This window comes from Prosopis cineraria, unplaced genomic scaffold (assembly GCF_029017545.1).
Source record: "Prosopis cineraria cultivar Desert tree isolate PC_DT_omini unplaced genomic scaffold, ASM2901754v1 PC14, whole genome shotgun sequence".
NCBI classification, from domain to species: Eukaryota; Viridiplantae; Streptophyta; class Magnoliopsida; order Fabales; family Fabaceae; genus Prosopis; species Prosopis cineraria.
In genome coordinates, this window is record NW_026555345.1 from 30,325,594 (window position 1) to 30,349,805 (window position 24,212).

Genomic DNA, 24,212 nt, shown 5'->3' on the forward strand with positions numbered 1-24,212 from the left:
GCATGTAAATATAGGTTTGTAAAAGGAATTTTTAAATGGTTTGTTAATATATTTAGAATACTCATTTGTTATTAAGATATATATCTTGTTTGTTATCTCTTACATTTTTTAGGTAAGGGTTCCGATAGGTTATAAGGGAAGGCACTGGAGAGTTGAACAATGGCTCAATTGTCCCAAAGGCTTCGCACATGTCCAATTTACTTTTGTTTGTTGCCATGGCTTATGGGATTTTGGTATTTTGGGTCATATGGGATTATTTTAAAGAGTTTTTATTTAATCATGAGACCAATCGTATTATCTTTATTAAAGTATTTCCTTTAGGTATTTTATTTTGGGATCAATTATGAAAATGGTTTAGAGGCTTGAAGGCCTTAGTTGTTTTTTTTTTAGGAATCCCAATGTTTACCTTGACAGTTTTTTTTTTTTTTGAGTAGAAGGCCACGAGGTTAATCCATGTAGACAGACAATCTAAATCTTATCGACATACACAATATTTATACAACTAAAGGACAGATTATCAAAAATCTAAACATTTAAATTATCGATAGATGCTAAATGAGCTATCCAATCAATGCATTTATTAGCTTCTCTAAAAATATGATCAAAGGTTATCGTCCAATCCCTAATAGTAAGTTTTCTGATGTTATTGATAGCTGCAGCAAGAGGATGATTAGTGAAAAACTCTTTGCATATTAATGTGAACGCTTCTGTAGAGTTTGTGTAAACATTGACTTTGCTAAACTTCATCGCCTAACAAATGTTGAGACTTTCTAAAATACCCATAAGTTCAACTGTTGTACTTGATTGATAACCGTTGTATTTGGCAAAGCCTTTGATCTAGTTTTCTTGATCATTCCGAATGAGACCTCTACAAGAAGCTGCACCTTGATTGTTAACAAAGCCATTTGTATCAAATCTAACCCAATTTTTTCAAGAGAACACTATTTCGCTTTAGATCTATCACTTTGTTGGGTCAAGAAGTCGATTCTAGATTGAAGGTATTGATCACTATGAATGTCCTAAATGTTAGTGAATACAATGTCTTTGTTAGGCGTGTTTTCCTCAAAGTAGATGTATTTACATCTTTCTTTCTAGATATTTCAACACACATGTGCGAAAAGTCTCTGCCAAGAAACATTCCTTGCTTTAGCATTTGACAGGTTTTATTTAAAACAACGTTTTATTTATTTATTTATTTTTTGTTAAACTAAGGGTGTTACAACAAGCACTGGTAGAGAAGCAAGAGCAAGAGTTGATTGCAACAGCCACTTCAGATCTGGTAGGTTCCGTCAACTTCAATGGACAGGGACGCATGGATGCTTCAGATCTGGATGACTTCGGAACCTTCAGCTAATGACTAACCTTTTTCCAAGTGTAAAAATTGAAGGACAAAAAGATTGCAACAATGGAAGAAGGGAAATACCAACCTTAGAACAAATGAAAGATAAAGCTTGAGGAGCAACAATGGAGAGGATTGGTAAATGTCCGCAACCCACGGCACGAGTGACCCACACTTAATGACGATAATGGAGACAACGACAATGACCCACCATGTACCTTTGACAATAAACAACAGGGTTGGCCGAAAACAATGATTCTTAGTAAAGGGAAGTGTCTTTGTGGTAAATGAGAGAGGTTTCGTGGGAGGGGAGTTTTAGAGGTTTTGAGATGTAACGATTGGTAAAAATAGAGGCAGCTGATAATTTTTTAAAAAAGAACTATAATAGTTATTTCAAATATCCCTATATTTAAACTTAAAATTATATGGCAGTTATTTAAAAAATAATTACTATATAATCTCAAGATTATATAGCGGTTATTTATAAACAATCACTATATAGTCTGTAGAATTAAAAAAATTTAAAAAAAGAAATTTATATAATGATTATTTAAAGTAACAACGGTTGTTTATAAATAATTGCTTCATAGTCTCCATGACATTTTTTTAAAAAAATAATAAGATTACTTCTTGGGTTCTATTTATAGGGTAGAGAGAGAATAAAAAATTTAGTTTTATTTATAAGGCACTTATCAATTTTCAATGCTTCTCTTTATATTTTGCTCTTACTAAATACTTTGAATAAAAATACTATGAATAAAAATACTAATAATGATATTTAAGAATATTTATTAGAGATACAGATGGAAACTTGTTAAATTTTAAGATAAAGTTAATAAAATTTAAAATTTTTTTATTTTCAGTAAAACATGCTGGAAGTGATTTATAAATAAAATCAGAGAAAGTATATAACATTGATTCATATTAACTATTATATAGGTTCAAATTAACTATAACTGTTATGTAGTCTTTTAAGTCAAATTTTGTCTCGTTTATATAATTGTTTTTGAAATAACTAATATATAAGAGGCATTATACATATGCTATTTTCTAGAAGTGCATCTTTCTTGATTATACATAGTGAAGATGAACAGTTGTTTAATTTGCACTCTGCACATCAGTGAAGAAGAGTTTAGATAATGTTTGGCTTGAACGATGCCTAATTTTTGAATTGAGGGGGAGGAAGATAGAGGAAAGGAAGGGAAGTAAAATCCAAATGTATATTTTCTAGATTGTATTTCTTATTTCTGAATTCTTAATTTGTTGCCATGCTAGAGAATAGACGAGCCTCCTTTTCTGCTTTGAGATTATATATATAGGTATGTATGTTCAGATTCTTCATATCAGTTGTTTGTAGAAAGTGTCATTTTAATTCGGGCCAAAAAAAACTTTTCTTTTTTCATTTTCAAGGTATCCTCACAACTGGTAGTGATCATGAAACTAATCCTTCAAAAAAATTGAATACAATTTAAAGGATGTCCTCTTCTAAACACTATTTTTCATATGCATTTTTAGAAATCAAATTGTGAAATGATGTTCTCCATTAATAATTTATCTACATATATAGATTAGAGGTTCACCGCTGGCATGTTTGCTCGGGAATATGGTGTTGTTGTAGGTTTGGTATATGGTGTTGTTTTTTGCTTCGTCCAGGACCCAGCCTGCTATCCTAGTGCAGCATCAAATATAAGTAACTTATATCTAGAGATATCAACAACCAATAACAACAAAATATTACATAATAATTTTCACTCATTTATTATCATTGATTTTAAACTCATACTTTAGTTCTGGACACCGTCGTCATAACTTGTAGCACACACACAACATTCCCAGATACAGATAATCAAACAAACAAGCCCAAATCGCAAAGAGCGACAGCAACGAAAAAGCTTTCCGTTGCTGCCATCAGAGAAACACACCGTACAAAAGAGTATTTTCAACAATGTCTGCTTATGAGAATGGATTCCCCGCAGGCTTATTTATTTAGTTATTATGGTAACCACTGCACAGTGATGAAGCAGCGTGGCTAGCGACGGAAGCTCCGAACCTGGCGTGGCTGCTCAGCCTCGTCGCTGCGGAGCTTGACGATAGTATAAACACCAGCACCGGCCAGAGCTCCGAGGGTGGGAGCGATCATATATATCCATAGGTGCTTGAAATTTCCTGCAGCCACGGCGGGACCCAAGGTGCGAACCGGGTTCATTGAACCGCCACTTGCCGGCCTACCAATTTACACACACAAACCAACTTAACACTTTTCCTTCCGGCCCCTTAATTTTATGTCTTTATTCTTAAATATTATAAGATAAACTTGGTACAATACGTGCATGTGCAAGTGCACAATGACATGTTATATTAGATATAAGAATCGAGCGATTCCTGACCGTCAATAAAATGACCATTATTAGACTTAAATATAATTATCAACATTTTCAATTATTCATCATTTCAAAATTTAAGAATGTAGTTTTTTCATTAACTCATTAATCACATAGTAACTCCTCACACCAGAACAATACGAAGATGAGAAGATTATACAAAGGTGCTAACCCAGATATCAGAATGTTGAGCAAAACTGTGGCTCCAACAGCAATTCCGGCCAATTCCCCAACCTGCGCCACCATCAATTCCGTGATAGATCAAAGTCGAATTTGATCGAGTAATGGGATAGAAGAAGAAGAATAACTCACTGCACGAGTATCGGTGGCAACAGCAGTGACGACGAAGAGAAGATTAAAAGTGATGATGAACTCGAGCGCAAAAGCCTGGCCAACGGTGGTGCTCACAGAAGGAATGGTAACGCCTCCGGACTCGTAAGGATTGAAGATGCCCTTGAGAGCAAAGGAGGCGCAGATGGAGGCCGAAACCTGGGCGGCGATGTAGGCGGGGACGTGGACCCACGGGAAGTGGCGGAAGGCGGCGAAGGCGATGGTCAGGGAAGGGTTGAGGTGAGCGCCGGAGATGTGACCGGTGGACAAGATTACGATCATGACGCCTAAGCCGGCACAAGCTGCGTTGCCGGTGAGGCTCTCTGCTCCGTTGTACTTCTCGTTCAGGATGGGTCCTGCCGAGGCGGCGAACATCAGTAGGAAGGTGCCCACGAACTCTGCTCCGATCTGCTATTTTGTTGCATGCATTTCACAGACAAGATGATTTAAACATTGTAACAATAAATCTAATTAAACCGTTTCCCTCATTTACCAAAGACGAAATGGTTTTCCTCAGCTCATGGTCATATCTACTCTCTCATATCTTACAAGTTAACTAACTTCACATTTTTCAAAAACTTTTAGTAATGAATAAGCTTAAAATTGCAAAAAAAAAAAAAAGAATGATTTTTCAATCCTACACTTTGACTGAAATTAATGACCTCAATTAACTACGTTTAAGAATATATTAAAGAGGGGCAATATTACAAGAATTTTAGATATTATATTAAAGTACACCTTTATTCTATATTTTAGAATTAAATTAGCTTTAATTTAAAATTTTACCTTATAATTAGGATTGGAAGGAGTACTTAACTAATCCAAACAGATTTAAAAATAAAATTTAGTTATTTTTAATTAACGTGTCAATAATTTGTGATATTCTTTTTGTTTTTTTAATATCCCTCTCATTTAGCTGGACTCTTGACATGGTCAAAATCTCAAATTATTATTGCGTCAATAATTTGTGATAATTTACTTTTTTTGACTGCTTGAATAGTTTACTTAGCCAGTTAGTCCCCAGCATCTTGTAAGTACGAGAAAGGAACATCTTTGGTGAAAAAAAGCAAGGTACGTGGACAGTAGAAGTTAAAGATTTATATAAACTCTTTTGATGTAATTAAGAAAAAATAACATTCATAAGTAAGCAATAACAGGTGATATGAAAATTTGAGAACAGGTGATATGTTTTTTCCCCCAGTAACCCGAAGAAACTTTTTCTGTCCGAACGATCAAAAGAATTTCGATCACAAATTTTCCAAATGTTTTTTTTTAAATCACAGAACTCAGAGAGCCATAATGCAAATAGCTGCAATGATTAGCCTTTCTATTATCTGATAGCAGTTTGTATGATTGAGAGAATCTTATCCCAAAGAAGTTTGCTCTAACGCCAACATTTGGCAATTCATAATGCGTTCCCATTTTGTTTTCTTCCTATTCTCTGTATTTTTAATAAAAATAGTTAAATGTTTTTTTCCAGATTACAACACAGTAGGTAAACTTGACATACCACATATCAAACTTATTTTTCTACCATAAACCAGAGAGATTAAGATTATATGTTGAATTTAATGTGTCTCTTTAGTTTCTCTTGACCATGAGAAAATGTCTAATTAGTTACGCATTTTGCATCACAAGATCATATATTTTGGTGTGTTTTTCTCTTTAAACAAACTGATTTTCAGTTCCCAAAAAAGTTCATCGCCGACCCAATGTTATTAAATAATCAAATTGCATTAAAAAGTAAAATTTCTATATTATATAATTGTTCGGTGGCCGCGGTTCAAGTCCATCAAAATAATGACATTTATCGGCCACGAATCAAGTGACGAATATAGAGGACAAATAGTTTATGAAAATGTCAGAAAATCTTTAAAAAATTAGAAGTAGGTGAATAAATTACTTAAATTAAAGTATATCTTTAATTCTTTAATTTTATAAAATATTTTTTTATTTTTTAAATTTTTAATATCAGTATTTTTCATTAAAAAAATTTGTATTGAATTTTTAAAATTATTAATAAAATATTCTTAAATATGCTGACAAATTAACAATGTCTGGAAAACTGCAAAGACATTTTATAAATTAAAAAATTATACTTATGAAGTAAGAGAATAAAAATATATTTTACCTTACTACATTTATGGAGGTCGTGGCTGGCTTTGGAAAACGAGCGCCGCCCATTGTTAAAGGCCGACATAATTTACATTTTACAATATATTCCCTTTTTTTAATAATATAAAATATTTTTAATTAAATTTTATTTTTAATAAAATAATTATTTACTTTTTAAATTAATTATATTTTTTTATATTTATAATTATTAAATATTATATAATAAATATAAAATCATTCATTAATAATTTTTTTTGAAAAACGCAATAATTACATGTTAAAATTAAAGATTAAAAATATCTTATATTTTTTAATATTTAATTTTTTAAATTTTTTATATATTTTTAAACGTATATATATAAATCCACCAAATGTCAAAATGCTATAGTGACAAACAATACCACTTTTTTTTTTTTCCCGCTCTTCCGACAAGGATAAGTATATTTGTCAGAGTTGAATTTGTCACATACAAATTAGGAAATCACATTAAAAATAAAAATGTTTAAAATTTAGAATAAAAGAGTATTACAAATTCATATCATTTACAAGGATGGACAGGACTTATTTTTACAGTGGATTTAATTAACGAAAGAAAATGCAAGTTATGACTTTCGATGCTCGGAATTGAGAAACAAGGCCACAATAAATACACATCTCCGTTTAGATTTGGATCCTCTCCATTTAGTGATTATCATTAATAAACATTATAAATTTATTTATAAATAATTAAATAAATGAATAAAATTGAGTATTAAAATAAAGATGCATTGACGGAGGAGGGTGTGGAGAGAATGTCATTTTTTAAGTTTTTCTTAGTTAAAAATTATATTAACAGTAATATATAGGCGATCAGTTTATAATAAGAAAGGCTGCTCAAATTAGCAAGGATTTTTTTTTTCAAAAAAAGTTACTGTAACATTCTCAAATTATCCTTAATTACAACTATTAACATGTATTTTTGAGCTTTAACATGCTATCCATGTGAAGTGAACCAACTAGATGTGTGATTATTTTTAAATTAAAAATATTTATAAATATTCACTAAATTGTATAGAGTATGCTATAATAAGAATCCAACAAAATTTTGGCCAATGGAACAAAATTTCTAAGTTTATCAATAAGGAGAATGGAGGGGAACAAAATAAATAGAGAAATTTTATAGAACCGTACCTTGCGCGTGAGAGACACGTTGGGGACAGAGAAATCAGCGAAGCATGTGTGGGCCTTCGTTGGCAAACAATGGCACATCGGCATTGCGTTCCGCTCGTATGTCAGAGAGTCCACGTGCAGCGACGAGAACAGCGGCGCCGGAGTCCCCAGCGTAGCCGGTGCCGACGCTGCCGTCGGCGTCCCCATCTCCGTATCCGCCATCCTTTTCTGTTTTTTCTATGCAAGCAAGGAAACTTGAACAAAATGATATAGATAACCAAAAAAAAAAAGGATATATACGCCGAAGCTGATACTACTTCATTTTTCAAATTTGAGGATTAAAAGTAAATTTTTTTCTTTTTTTTTTTTCTGGAATTGTGGAGGAAAAGAAGGGCCAAAGTTACATAATTGGAAGGTTTTTATAAATGGGCTTCTAAGGAAGAGTGGGAGAGAGAGGATCCAGACTTATGAACGTAATATAAGAAACTCAGCTTTGGAATTGCAGGATATTCATGACAAGCATATATAAAAAGGGAATTTTTTTTTTGGTTTTTTGTTTTGGGAAATTGAAAGAGAAGAAGAGTGAAGTTACATAATTGGGAGCTTTTGTAGATGTGTGTCTAAGGAATAGAAGAGGAGAAATTAGGAGCCAGGTTTGATGAGCTTAGGATGAAAGTGGCGATGAGCAAAACATGAAATATATAGGAGAGAGTGATGTGGAGATTGGGAAAGGAATAAGAAGAAACTTGTGAAGATGGAGGAAGATAGGTGTGGCGATTATGAATGTATGATTTACGATCAGAGAAAAAGCAAAAGCACTGAGGAACAAGAAGGAGGAGGAGGAAAAGCACAGAAACAGAATGGAGAATGAATCGAGGTCAACGTGGAGAGAGAGGGAGATGGAGAAGAGGAGGGGCAGTGACGATGGTTATAAGAATAATGGAGTTGAGAAGAGAGAAAGTGAGTCGGTGAGTAGCTTGAATAACAAGTACACAAATCGAGTAATGGCCAATAGGATATTGTTTTTTGTCTGAATAAAAATATAAAAGTCAAAGCTTCTCCTTCAATTATTCAATGCTTCTCCTGTATGTGATACAACTATCAATCATGCATGATTACCCAGGCTCTTTATACATTTTCTTAATGGATGAATATGTGCTTCTTTTAGTCTTACCCAGTTGAATAATTGGACCAACTAGCTAGTGAGATGTATTTGAAGTTGTGCAGAACTTTTGTCAACTCTTCAATCACCTCAAAGAAGTATTCCAACTAATGCCAAAGGCCTATGGACATGGCGGCACCAAGACACCTTTAAATGGGTATGATTGCGAGTTCAAATCTGATGGAATTCGGGTAAATAGGTGGGGTGTGTGCGTGCGGGCTTTCCTGTGAGGAGAGTGTGGGGTGTGCGAGTAATTCCAAAGAAGAAATTTTTCTACATTTCTTTTTTCCTTTTTTTGGCAAACAAAAGTGGGTTCCATGTTTTGTCAGGAGCCTATGATGGATCCTGCATGCGAACTGCCTTCTATTATTGGTTTTAGGAAGTCACTTTTAATGACTAAAATATCCCTTTCATTGTTAAATTCTTGAATTAGCGATTGAATCTTGAATACATATTTATTGATTTTTGGCGATGATTTTCGATTTACTAACCCCCAATACAATTGTTTCCTGAATAAAAATAAAAAAGGTCAAAGCCTCTTCTATTCTCCAATTTATCGTATGGCACAAAATTTTGCCACATGTGACTTATCTCATTAAAAAAGAGTAAAATGAAAAGTGTATATCATTTTAAAGATAATTAATTAACTAATTCTTTTAATTCTTGTTTCAATTAAAAAACTTTATTAGTTACATCTTTTAACTAAAGATATTTGTGAAAAAATCTTCGTAATTATTCAACCCTCATTAACCAATACAAGGTAAAGCTAAAAAAAAAAATTCCTTACAAGTGTAAAATACCGTACATTACTAAATCTTAAGGGCATCAGTTTTAGGAATTGAGAGAAATTCTTCCATGGACCCACATGGAGTGTTATATTTATTTAATCTCATGTGTTACCCCTCATTTATGCTACTTTACTTCAAATTATTTTAATTTCTTGCTTTTTTTCTCTTCTTCATCCATGACGATGATAAAAAGAGAAAATGCAAAAAATTAAGAGTTACTCTACTACAAAAAAAATCATTATAAATAATGCATGATAGATAAAATTTTATTTAATTGAAGTAGTATATTTTTTATTGAATAGAGCATATATAAGATAATACTCCTAGTCCATGCAAGAATTTTTTTAGTGTTTTCAAAGAATAATAGAAGATGTACATCTAAGCAATTGGCTTTTATTGATCAATAGTTTTGTTGTTTGGAATCTAGAAAATTGCATGAAGAAGCGAACAACGCTTTGTTTTTTGGGTTAAAATTTATTTTTACTCTTAAATTATTCCCTCAAAAACACCTAATGTCTTATATTATACTTTGGGCCATTCTTCCCCTTAAACTTAAAAAAACAATTCATCTAGTGTAACATCCTGAATTCTTAATCCGAAACCTAATTTTTAATTAGGTGTAAATTAGTAATTAATGAATTAATTAAGTTAATTATATTTTTGAGCTACTAATTGGTGTTTTGAATTATTAGATAGCTCCACAGTTGAGTTAGGATTGAAGTTGGATCAGATTGGGTCAGGATAAGTAAGGAAAAATTGAGGTTGGTTTGCTGTACCAAATGGTGTGATGTATGGCCATAAATTGAACTTAATCAAATCGTGATTCATCATTTCAGAATAGAGAACTTTGGTAATTCAAAGAGCTTGAAGGAGAAAGTGCAAGGTTGTGCTGGAGCTTTGGATTGAGCAAGTTTGGAAGCTAATTTGAGTCTACAATCACTTAGGTAAGCTTCCTGCCACTCTCCTCTACTTCTCCATCTTGTTTTTGTTGGTTTAAGGTTTAGGTAAGGGAAATATGAGCTGTGGAAGGGTTCTCTTCAAATGCTAGGCTTTGCATGTGTAATAACCTTAAAATTTCAAATATATATATATATATATATATATTCTCTCAATTTATATTTTATTTAAATTATTTTTTTAAATGAAAAGTGGTGATTTAATGAAATTTATGCTAGTAATTTTTTTTAAAGTTTTAAGGCTTGAATTCTACTAAAAAAAAAGGTTTGATTTTATTTTGTTTTAAATTATAAAAAAAAATTTAGCCTCATTTTGTAATTTTCCCTGTGGCCTTTCTTGCAATTTTCTCGATTGTTCTTGTATTCATATTTTCTTCTCTCCTTCATGCGGAAAACAGAGAGCAGTAGCATTCTTTTTAACTGACATATCTCTTTTCCCCTATGGTCGAAAATTCTAGATTCAGCGAGAGAGAGAGAGAGTCCTCGTCCATTATCCGACTTTCCATCTTTTCTCTATCATTTTTAAGGTCACCAGCCATGCAAGCAAGAGAGGAGGTTCGGATAGCAGGTCTGGGGATCCTATTTCATCGCTGATCCTCAGATCATTTCAGTCGTGGGTGTTGTCGGACCCTCTTTCTCCTCCTCCATTCTTTCCGTTCAAGAATCGTGAGCACGCAAGGAACTGGTCTAACAGTTTTGGAGGTCTGATTCATGAAAGGGTGGCTGGTGTGTGGCTGTCGTCTTCTCCCCTGTTCCGTCGACCCTTTCTTTCTCCTCCTCTGTTCGTGTTTTTTTGTGCTGTCCGTGTGGAGGTGAGTACTCAGATCATCTTCTTTCTTGTTTTTTTTTACCTTGTTCGTCCGTGGCTTGTGACTGGGGAGTAACAAAATGTTCCTCCTTTGACTGTGTTGTAGCTTGTTTGCATCGAATCCCTTCTCCCCTGTACAGCTCGTGACTTTCTTCCCTTTCTTTCTACGTTGTTGATGTTCTGTGATGGCTGGAGATTTTTATTTCTTTCTCGTTGTAGCTGTGTGTGATTGGAGTAGTAGAAGGGAGTCTGATCATATTCAAGATTTAAGCTTAAGAGTATGGTTTTTGGTAGCTAATTTCTCTTACTTACATTGGTTCCACCAGAAGAATAAATTGATTTAACTATCTTTGAGCTTAATTGGGAAGTTGTTGAACTTAAAATTGGTATTGAGGTACTGAGGAAGTTATTGGAATGGAAAAAAAAAACCTTGGATTATTAGTTTCAGGGTTAATGCTTATGAGGTGTTTGATAAAATGTCTATTAGGAGGAGTTTTGTTTAGTTATAATTTTCTAAAAATTTCACTAACCTTTATGAAGTCATACGTGGCTTGGGTGCTAATTATTTATAAAAGAAACTTGAATTTTGTGAAGAATGCCAATTATGAAACTATTGTGAGTTTGACTGGTATATTGCAAGCAATACTAATGATTACGGAGGTTATGTGTAGTTAGTACAATATTTGAGGCAATATTTGAAAAAAAAAATATTGGATTTAAGATTTATCTATTCTACTTCCTGAATTGATTTGGCCTAGTTGTGAAGTGTGACATGTGTATGTACAATATTGAAAGGATTGATTGATTAAAGGCAGAGATTGGATTGGTTTAAGAACTTAGTGACTATGATGTTAGGGGAGGAGGGTTTATTAAATTTGAGCAGAGGCCACTAAATTTTGTATTATTGAATAGGGATTTAGAGAAAGAAATTCTTGATTAAGGTAATAAGGAAGGATTGAAGCTTTAAAGGGTAAATTTTGTGCTTGGAGATGTTGCAGGTAAGTGGCTAGCGTCCCAACTGATTTTTTTTTTCAAAATTTCCTTTACTAAAATATTACATTTTTTTAAAAATCATTTTAATAGCATTAATGTGATTATTGGATATTTGTTGATTAACATTTCTTTATGATTGAGAAATTAGCTTTACCAAATTTGAAATGTTATTTGATCAATTAAGTCAAGTTTGAACTTTGATTATGAGATTTTTATTTTATCAAATGTTGAATTGATACAGAGAATGATTCATGCGAGTTCGACGTTGAATTTTTTTTCAATAAATGCAAGCATGAGCATCTGATATGAAATTTGATTCTGGCAAGTTTTAATGCCTAAAAGTATTCATGCGAGTTTGATTTTGAGAATGAGAACTGTATCTGAAAAGTGATGATTTTCTCGCATGTTTGAAAATGATTTTTAAAGGGGACTTTATATAGAACACTGGTTGCTAACGGCAGTTCCGTTAGCCCTTGGCGCGCCATGGTACACCTAGCTAGCAGGGTGTTTATAGAAGGTGCTAGCCCCGTGCGATGGCCAACGCACGTGGAACGGAGGGATGGTTATTCGTGAGCATCGTACTCACGTTTGTTTCGTGGCTTCGGCTGCGTTTGATTACGTACCCTCGTGGACTGTGTGTCCACGTTTGTTTCGTGGCTTCGGCTGCGTTTGGTTACATACCCTCGTGGACTGTGTGTCCACGTTTGTTTTCGTAGTGAGAACTACGTTTGGTTATTTACCCTCGTGGACTGTGTGTCCACGTTTGTTAATGGTTCTGATAAGTCCCTATTATATGAATTCGATTATTTGATAATCTTACATCCCACTGGTTTTAAATAGTGAATTATTTATAATTATTGATTTTGTTATTTGCTTACTTGCAATCAAGTGATAATAATATTTATTATGAGATTTAAACTGTTCGAGATTTTATTTAAAATTTTATAGAATCATTTATTTCGAAGTTCATTAAATTTTTATAAAAATCGTTGCTTCTTTAAATTACATAATTGTTTAATTTTTTTTATATTCAGTTATTTATTGTTGGGACGTTATTCACTGAAAAATATTTTTGATCTCAGATAGCATAGCGGACCTTGTACTTCCATTAGATCCTTGAAGGCATTTTACTTCGGGACTGAAGTTGAGACACCATTTTGGTTAATTTCTATTTTGATGTAAATTCATAATTTATATATTGTATTTTTATAAATAATGTTTTAGGTACCCCACATAGATTATAATTAAAGTCCTAATTTTATATTGTGCTGTTTGATTGTTGTCGAGGAGAGGAGCTCTCTTTTATTGAGTTGATGTCATAGATTGGGATGAAATATTTTTTTGAGGTTCTATGTTTACGAGGAGGTTTTGTAAAAAAAAAAAATTTAAGAATCTTTTATTTTATTTTATTTTATTTTATTTAAAAAAAATGTTACAATGATTTTCTATCCTATTTTGAATGAATTAAAATATTATATTAAAGTTTCCTTAATCAAGGCTTAAGGGATATATGTTTATGCATATATCTCTTGCCAGTCACGTCTAATTTTTAGGGCGTGACAGCATGTGCCTTTGGGAGTTGAATTTTAGTTATATTTAGTTGAATAGGTGGTTTTACATGTGTGGGATGTTATGTGGATGAGAATGGACAAACCCTAGTTAGAGAAATTTAATTATGAAGCTATGTGAGCTAAAATTACGCGTAGGTTAGCTCTTTATATGCTAAATTGAGATAAAATGGGTTGGTGGAGCTTTCGTTAGCTCAATGGTAAATATTTGGGTTATGGGTAGATGATTTTAGTTTAATTTAATTAATAAGTACTTATGTTAAGTATGAAAGTTAACATATAGTATTTGAAAATGTAGATTTCAATAACTTGAAGCTATTCTAAGGCTAATGGAAATGTTGGAGCATACTTTGGACTATGGATAACCCTTTTGGTAAAAAAAGTTGAGATAATTGAATGTTCATATTATTTATTAGCTTTAGAAGTTGTTTATGAGTTACTTGTGAAACATACATACATACATACATAGTATTTATACATAATTGCTTTTGAAACTTGTAGAGTAGGCAAGTAAAATTTATTTAAGAAATTTGTTCACAAATGGACTTATAATGGTTAGCTAAAGTGATTTTTGGAATGAATGAGAAACTATATAAAAATGTGGTATTTTGTGCATATTTGAACGTTTGGATTGCAAAGTATTGCATGTGTCTGGCATGAAGTGTATAGAAAAACCCATATGGTTAAGCTAACATCTCAAGATGCTCCGTGTAGCTAATATTCTTTCCTTAGTGTTGGATAGGGAGGTGCAGTAAAAAATTAAAATTTTAAAGTTCCTATTTTGATATGAACCGAACGAACTCGTCTAAGTCAAGGTAGATAGAAGAGTTACCTTTTAATTCTTCAAACTTGACTCATGTTCTCTTCAAGAGTTTAGATCTTAGAAGCTAACAACGTAGATCTGCTCTCTCTACTGGTATCCACATGAACAGTTCTCTAACTCAAACAGCGTGCTAGCGCTTCCAGCATCCGTTCTTCTTTGAACGTTAGTTTTTTTTCTATAGGGTATTTCATGGCTCTCAAAGTATTTTTACCATTAGAACTTTTCTAACTCTTTCATCATCCATAAAGGATGTCCCTATATATATATATATATATATTATATGGATAAGAGTTTTCATCTTTTACTTAAAAGCCCATAAAAATTTAATTAAATTTATCTCATAAATTTAATCCATGATATCATATCTAATTCAAATTTATCTTATAAATTTAAATTATAAAACTGACATGATATTTTCTCATATCATGTTAGTTATTAAATTTAATCTATCATATAAAATTAAATTTAAAAATAACAATATAATATAATATAACATAACATAACATAACGTATATATATATATATATCACATATACATATTATATTATATATATATAATTATATTTTAAATTTTATATTTCATATAAATATAAATATATATATTTATCAAATGAATATTAAAATATATATATATACACACACATAAAATTTTTCCACCTTATATTATATTCATTGAATTTAAACATATTTCACATTCAATAAATTTAGACATTATAGCTCAAGTTGGATTGTTTTTGTGTGCGATCCTATAAGCTCACAAGCTACAAGTGGCTGCTAGCAAGACGTTACAACTATTCAATTCACATAGAAATCGATGATTCGATGTAACCTATCATGCAACCGTATCACATCTTTTTTGTCACTTGATATTTCGGTCGAGTATGAGACATGAAATTGCCATTCTCCTTTACCTAATCGTTACTTTCTCGATCTTTGAGTGAACTGACAGTAGCAATGGAAAAATTTTTTTCATTATAGTATGGCCATACATTTTCTCAGTTTTACTTATTGACCTAATAATATCTTTTACTTAATGTGAGGGATAAATTTTATCTTGATCACTCATATTCCTTTATGTGAATATCACTAAACTTAACCATAGCCTTTATGATTACCCGATCAAAGGTGACTTTTGATTAGGTCAAAGTTCAGTGGTCATCATGTAGAAATCCATGATAATCTTAGGTTAAAGGGCTTAGTGACATAGTTACATATGAAATAAGCTTATGATTTGTACCATGTAGCTTTCTTATAACGGGTCGATCCACCATCTTATACTCTTTCAAGTGCCTATGACTTTGATTTATATCTATATAATTAATCAAAATCATACTAGTCTTGTTTCGTCTATGATCCCTCATAAATGACCGACTATGAACATTTAGGACAATTCCTATAATTTATCCAATGATATAGTTATTATATTAAATATGCAATTGATATGATAACAAAATAGAAATTCATTAAATAATAATGTACATAGTACAATAATTGGTCCTAGGGCACAATTTCCAACACTTAGTACCCGAAAGAGTGTGGTTTTGGAGAAAATGCTCCTTAATACCTAAAGGGTACATTGTTGGAGTAATGACACCCTGCTTGAATGTGAGAGGGGGAGTCTATGGTCTGAAAGGTGAGCTTAGATTAATCTATTTGAGGTTAATCCTATATAGTAGCTTATAAACTCATTTAGGGTGTGACAGAAGTTTGGTTGGAAAATTATCATGCATGAAATATAGGTTATCTAGTATGTTGTGTTGTAAATTCATATTTTAGATACCTTGCTCTATTGATTTGTTCAAAATTTACTTGTTAATTTACAGTATGAATTATGCTGATTATTGAGATATTTATCTCATCCTGTAGTAATCATTTTACAAGTTCAAAAAATGGATAGAAGGCAAGGGAAAGAGTAAGGCCAAGAGTAGCATGTCTATTGGCTTATAAAGCCTTTATATTTTGAGTCATTGTAGAAATGTATATAAACTTAAGGTTTGGAGTGCACATGTATTGATAATTGGATTTGTGATGAAAATTTAGGTATTCTAGCCTATCGGGTTTGTTTGTTAAAGTATTAAGAAAATAGGCCAAATAGGTTTACAAGTGTATGCCTCTGATGTTTATATATTTGTGTTGAGATGATTTGGCTTAGGAAATGAAATTTTGAATTTCTAAGAAATTTACCAGTGTGATGTAGAAATGAGCCTCTAGGTGGCCAAATCTTGTTGTTTATGTATGATTGCTTGCTAAATTTCTCAATTAGAAGTAAATTGTTTGTTTGAACTTAGTTCAAGGTCCAAATGTAGTTAATGGCATAAGTTTGGAGGTTTGAGAATTTAAAACTTGAAAATCATTTTAAAATTGACTTTATGCATTCAGGTGTTCAACTTTTAAATAAATTGTTAGATCAAAAGAAAACTTATGACATTATCTAAATCAACAAACAAGTTTCGTGTTGGTGCTTGAATCACTCCAATTAAACGTCGGATGTGAAAATGGTGCACACCGAAAGTTCATCTTAAAAGGCTGTGATGACAATTGTTTGCTGTCATGAAATGACATGTGCACTGCAGTATGTTATGCATAAGCCATGGTACATGGAATAGAGATGAAATTGAGTTCTCTATGCTACATGTCGTGGTGCATGGTTGGCATGTGTACTCAAAAGTGCAAAGATGACTTTTCATTCCCTATTCTCTTATGTTTTGTTTCCCTATGTCTTTTCATGCTTCCTACATTTTAAAAATGCTTTTAGTTTGAGCTCAAACTCCATTTTTGAAAGGGTTATTGGGAATCCCTAATGTTTTCAAAACTTTATGTTTGATTTAACTCTTTTATGATTAAATTAAAATAGAAGCTTCATGACTCCTATTTATCATTGTATGGTGTGATTATTAGGTTATTGGTAATGTCAATGAGGATATTACATCTAGCACCCTACCGTTAAGTTGAGTAACATTGATTGTTAAATAGAGTACTGAAATTTGAAACTTGTCACTTGTTATGCCACGTGGCAAGTTGAGTCATATTTTAAATAAATAAAAAAACTTTTTTGCACCTGCCTCCCTCTATCTCCCTTCCTTGAAGGTCCACTACCATCAACAACTCCTCTGATCCACAATGCTAAAACCAAAGTTCAGCAGGCAAAGGTGAACTAAACTTGGGGAAATAATATTGAACCACTTATAACAGACAAAGCATATTGAACCAAGGGAAATAGGCTTGCCCTCAATCGAAAACCTTGAGACAATAGCTCCAAGAAGATCAAGAAGCCAAATCGATAAGGAAGGGAAAATGAAGATGGGAAACTAATTAAGAGTGAAATGCGGGAAAAAAAATACATACATACATAAGAAAATCTCGAACAATTAATCATAGAAAAATTGCCGAAAGGTGATGATCTCAAATCAATCACTCATATGATCGTTTCTTTCATCCCTTGCCATGATTCTATCTCTCAGTTGCACCATTATGGCACTCTCCCCCTTCTCCAACGTCCTCTACCACTCTCTTTTCTTCGTAGCTTCATTGCTTTGATTTGATGTCCTCTTCTCCCTTCTCTATGTCTTTTCAGCTTTGATCTGGTCCAGATTTATAATCATAACCCAGAAAAGAAAAAATCAAACCCATCTTTTTATAAAGAAAATTAAACCGTACAACCCAAACCCAAATGAAAGTAGAGCCGATACAAAGAATGGAGAAGAGAGAAGCAAATCAACGACAAAGAAGAGATTAGAGGAGGGAGTGACATATCCTTGTTCTAGCCGTGGGTGTTTGAGTCATTTATTAATGTAATTAATTTGAGAATTAATTTTTAGGATGTTATAATGTAAGTTGAGACATTCACGCGTGGGTAGCAAAATTGGTCAACAAACATTAATAGTTCAACACTTAACTGTCAACGTTTAATAATTTAATAGGAGGATATTGGATGATCTATTTTTTATAGCTTAGGGTGATGATTGGACTAAAATAAAGTATAGATATTAGGTGCCTTTGAGAATATAGTTTAAAGATAAAAATGTACTTTAATCCTTGTTTTTTCTTTTACCCACAAATAGTGAAAACATTGTTTACTAGTGTCTTGTATAATTATACTCCTACATATATAAAAGAAAAAAACATAACTAATCAACCATACAAGTTACTCCATTCGTTTCAAAACATTTATTAGTTGAGCACGAGCGTCTTATATTGTGAACCAAAATTATACCCAATGCCTCCATTCTAAATATAAGATTCATTTGAGAGAGATTGAGAATCTTAAAATATAAAACACTTTAAGAATGTTAAGATTTTGTTAAATAGGCTCATTTTAATATTATCCTTTCTTTATATTTAATTTATGTCCTTATCTCTATTCAACATATTAAATGAAAGGTGCTTTTGAAAGTTTATATTTTTGTTTTAAAAAAAATAAGATTGTTAAGTATATTTAATGAAGTTTATTGATATGTAAAATTTTTTCCTAAAGTATTTTATAATTTGGTATATAGAGGGAATATTTTGAAATGGTGGGAGTAAATTTGTTTTCCTTTGTATGTATATTAAAATTTAATTTTAATTTTGTCAACTAATCCTATTGGTAATTTAGTTGGCGTTAGGTTTTGTCGCTTTGTTGAGCCAAGGCAGAGCAACAAAATACTAAAGCGGCTGAATGAAATACAATAAGTAATATCATATTCGTTAACAATCTAATTAACATTTTAGCGTTAAATCTTTCTAAATTGAGTTTGGGTTTGGACCATTTTGCACAACTATAAAATTGAAGTCAGGAAATGATCTGCAATGGCCGATTAGGCCGGTTTAATTGCCGCCATCAAATTAATTCATATTATGGGTTACTAAAATAATAGTAAGAAGATACTAATAAAGGTTGAGTCCAATAAAATGAGCTAATTCCTCACATTATTGTAAATTAATATTCAAATCCTCATTGTAAGAGGTGTTTACGTTTAGTGCTTGACCATATCTTGAAGATAATTGCCTACCAATAGGATAATACTTGTGAATAATAAAAAAATAGAAAAAATGATTAAAAAAAATCCCTCCAAAATAAGAAAATGACAATTTGATCCTACAAAATGTGATAGTATCTTCTAAGTCTCAAAGGACCTAATTGTCATTTAAGTTTTTGATGAAATGACAAAAATACTCCTTAATTTAAAAAAGCACAACAAAATTTTTTTCATTTACAACTTTAGTTTTAAAATTCATAATTCTACATCAGTAAAAAATTAAATTTATTTAGGTATTCATAACTTTTTCTCATCATTTTTTTGAAGTGAAACAAAGTTTTTTTGGTTCACAACTTTTAGTTTTAAAATTCACATGTTGGTGTAGTAAATAACTAAAACACCTAAGGCATTCACAACTTCTTCTCTTAAGTGTTCTCCACTTTTTTAAATGAAAGGATATTTTTATTATTTCATTAAAAACTTTAACGACAACTAAGTTCTTTATGACCTAAAAAATACCATCTCATGAAGTCAAATTGTCATTTTCCTATCTCAGAGAGATTTATTTGTCATTTTTTCAAAAAAAATAATATGAAGATATTTTTTTGGGCCAGCATGAAGATATTAAATCATAAAGCACAAGGTAATCCATATTAAATAAATATGGTGTAATGTGAAGAAGCTTGGTTCTTGTCACGTTCTGTTTTTCTTGGCCTCACTTGTTTACAGGAAGAGACGTATAACTTTGCCAAAAGCAGATATTAAAAAAATAAAAAAAATAAAGAGGAAGGCAGATATATATTATATATGTTTGCGTAATGATGGCTGAAGCTCTCCATATTCTCAAATCTTTCCCGATTATATATTTGTTATTACTTTTCTTAAAAGTGCATCCTCATTCTATTGACAGGGTGTAGGAGCTCTTGTAATTAGACAAAGTAATCTTTTTTAAAAAACATCATAATTAGTAATGTGTTATAGGCTTTGAGGTGATGAGAAGCATTAAGCATAGGACATTTTGTAGTGCACAAGCAATTATTAATTATCATTATATCCTTCCTCTCTCCGCATGATTCTGAAACTTATGAACGAGGGGGCTTGATTTTTAAAATAAACTAAACTGCAGGGGCCAAAATTGATTTCCTCATTTTTTTTTTCTTAACAAGAAGTGGTGAGGATTTTTCTTTCTTTCTTTCTTTCTTTCTTTCTTTTTTTTGGGGTGGGGGTGGTGGGATCATATCATACGTTTCACTAATGCAGTAATAATTTTATGAAAATGTTAATGCCTCAATGTACAATTGTCTGTTGATTTCAACTATTTTATCTTTTTATTTACCATCTTTAGCATGGATCTATAATAAAAAAGTAGGGTCTTTAATCACTATTTGAGTATTGTGTATATATATATATTAATATCCTACTACCTTGAGAAATCTCATGAAAATTGGCGTAATGGTTATTATTAAAAGAACATATATTCCAATCAACTATAGTATACATATATAATAAGAGACAAGTAGATAATAAGATTTCCTTTCTATTGCACAAAAATACAAATTAAGTAATTAATCCACCAATACTTGAAAACAGTGTTGAACTGTTCACGATATTCAATACATTTGTACTTCATGATATTTGATACCTAAACTGTTCACCTTCAATAAAATAGTTATTTATTTTTAAATCAATTTTATTTTTTTATATTTATTCATATTAAACATTATACAATAAATATAAAGTTATTATCAATAGGGACACTTTTAAAAAAAGATAATGATTACATCTCGAAAGACTAAAAATATTTTATATTTTTTAACATTCAATTACTCAAAAAATACCATACATTTTTTAATAGAGGGAGTACACATTTTATTATTTGTATTATTAGTTTTTACAGTATTTTCTAATTTTCATTAAACATAAATACAAGAAATACAAAGAAAAACAGTATTTTCCAACATGACCCAGAATCTTATAGAAAAATCAATTTTTAATTGCTTGTTGTAAATATATAATTTTCAAAGTAATTGTTTCCATGCCCAATTTTCTTCTATTGGTAAACTTTCATATGTCAATTTATTGAATACATATAGATAACATCTATATCCTTAAACTTTAAGAAGTGCCCACTTGGCCAACTCACCTGCAGATACAGGTACATTGAAGATCACATTAAAAATATTGTGGAAGAAAGGGTATATGACATGATATGAATTTTTCTTTTGAGAATTAAGATAAGGCAATTAATAATATATACTCATCAAATTAATTAAACTTGATCACGAGGCTAATCGAGACATGAGGTTGGAGAGCATGTTACCAATAAGTCCAGCTACGTCATACATGCACATAACAACAGATTTTGTGACACCCCACTAAGTCAATTATTTTATTTTTTATTGCTTATGATATGATTTTTTATCAATAATAATGTTGACCTTAATCATATTTAAATCAAAACCGCAATGAAATCAAAGTACTGCAATCAAATGCGAGCCACTAATTTTAAAAAAGAAAAGAGGAGAGTTTAACTAAAAGAGGGAACTAGGCAACAAGGATCAATTATTATGAATATAAAAATCAAGGAAGGGGGGATCAGATGTCAAGCCTTTGTTTATGTGGGTTATCACTTTATTTACAACTAAACAACAGCATTGAAGCTGATGCAATTGTAATATAGTGGCATGGTGATCACCCTTTTTGATTTGTACGGGTTCAATCTCATTTGGTAACACTTTTTAATAATTAATAATAAGAAAAACAATAGCTTTCAAGTAATATTTTTCGGTTTATTTGGGTCTTGGGCCTTTTTTGTAAGGGAAAAGAAAATTTAACAAAGTAAAAATATATTTTTACTTTTGAATTATTTTACAAAAAAAATTTCATATTGTTTTAAATTATTTGTTTTATCAATTTCATTTTTAAAATAATTTATAGTATATTTGCTCTTGACATTAAATATCCCAATGTTGCTTGTTAAAAATACTATTGAGACTCTAGTTTGATTGAAAATGCTTTTTACTATGGCAAGTGGATTCAAGTTAAGGTGTATTTTTATCATGTTTTAAATATTTTATGAGCAAAATTGATATGACTCAAATAATTTAGAACATTGGCTGCTCATTAGAAATAGTTCAGAGAAAGAATGCACCTATACTAAGATTTACTTTACATAACAAGTGACATTTTTGATCAAATTTAAACTCCAGTTAACATTTATAATATTCAACATTGGTATTTGACGTTAGAAGTAAATATGCTATGTTTAAATTACTTCAAGAGAGAAATTGCTACAATATATAATTTAAAAAATTGGGTGCTATTTGGAAAATTATTCAGAGGTAAAAATACACATTAATCCTTTAACAAATAAAAATATTGACAAATTTCTAGAACATTCTACCAAACTTAAGAGTATAATCAATGAGTTAGATAGAGAGGGGGCATGTTATTTAAGTAATTAATTATGACTGAAATGTTGTGTTTTTTTTAAGGGAAAATATCAGTTTAGGATTCTTGGAGAAATTTTATATCAGGTAAGGACCTTAATATTTTGATATTTTATTGCATCCCTAGATATGAATATGAAAATAATTTTGTTTGGAAAAAGACCTAATTACTCTTCTTAATGAAAGAGAAATAGCTAAATGGAAAAGCAGAATGGATTATTGTTAATTATGAATGTGTTATCATCAAAACTCAAATGAATACTTATTTATATACAAGACTAACGCTTATTCAATTCAATATGTCCTATCAATTTTTTTTAATTTGTTTATTATCGAATAGCTTCTTGTTAATTACAAGTATGTTGTTATCAAAATTCTAATAAATATTAGTTTATGCAAGACAAACATTTGTTCGATTCAATCTATCCTATTAATTTTTTTAATTTATTTATTTTTTAATAAATTGTTATTAAAACCTAAATCAATACCTATTTTTAGAGGACTAACACTTATCCAATTTTTTTAATCAATTGTTATTAATTATGAATGGATAATTGTTGAAACCGAATGGGTTATTATTTTAAACTTCAAGGAAAATTAGATTTTTTTCTCATAAAAACTTTTTTTTAGATAAGTATTATGAGGTCCAATGCAACATCATAATCTTAACATCTTCAACTAATATAAAATTTCTCCAGTATTTTTCCATTTTTAATGGCACTCTATAAGTTGGAAGTTATGAGTTCCATCTTGTTTATAACCTCACACTATTAGTATTTATTCTTGTGATTAGAAAAATAAAAGAAATTAAAATAAATAAACGCAACTCACTCTGCATTCACAGAAAAAGAAAAGAAATTTACAGTTAGTTTTTTTTTTACCAACTAAATTTACAGTTAGTTCACAAGTAATCAAATAAATTATCAATAAATCCTCTCAATTTGATTTTCTACTAATAAGTTTTAAGGAAATTATATTTAACTTGAAAAAAAAGTATAAAATTACCCAAATACTCACTCCATTTCTATGTATAAAAGAAATTATTATTTATTATTTCGTTTTTATTTATATACAAAATCACATGTCTTAATAAATATTTATTACAATTTTTTAAATTATCTTTTATAAACACATAATTTGTATTTATAAGCAACATTTAATACAGCTAAATTTTGATGAAATATAAAAATGTTCTAATCTATTTTTCTATTTTCAAACATAAAAATATTTATTATAAATTTTTTAAATCATCTTTTTTTTTAAATTATGTAATATAGTAATTGAAAAAGTATTTTTTAACCTGATTTGATTGAAACCTTTGATTGATTTAATCTCAGTGTCAGTCAACCGCGGGACTGCCAAACAAACCACCATTATTGGACGGGGTTTGATG

General features: G+C 30.8%; 1 protein-coding gene across 1 annotated transcript; it reads right to left on the reverse strand.

The window, feature by feature from the left end:
• Window positions 1-3,073: 3,073 nt before the first annotated feature.
• LOC129292129 (probable aquaporin NIP5-1) lies at window positions 3,074-8,254 on the reverse strand. Its single transcript, XM_054929653.1, has 4 exons — window positions 7,336-8,254; window positions 4,033-4,458; window positions 3,893-3,954; window positions 3,074-3,564 (listed from the first exon to the last, which is right to left on the reverse strand). The coding sequence occupies exons 1-4, from the start codon at window positions 7,534-7,536 to the stop codon at window positions 3,369-3,371; spliced, it is 885 nt and encodes a 294-aa protein (XP_054785628.1). The 5' UTR covers window positions 7,537-8,254; the 3' UTR covers window positions 3,074-3,368.
• Between the last annotated feature and the right edge of the window lie 15,958 nt (window positions 8,255-24,212).

Coding starts and splice junctions, on each gene's coding strand:
- LOC129292129 (XM_054929653.1), bottom strand. CDS start 7,536: ATGGCGGATACGGAGATGGGGACGCCGACGGCAGCGTCGGCACCGGCT. Junction 4,459..7,335: donor ACGTGTCTCTCACGCGCAAG/GTACGGTTCTAT, acceptor ACAAAATAGCAG/ATCGGAGCAGAGTTCGTGGG. Junction 3,565..3,892: donor CTCAACATTCTGATATCTGG/GTTAGCACCTTT, acceptor GTAAATTGGTAG/GCCGGCAAGTGGCGGTTCAA.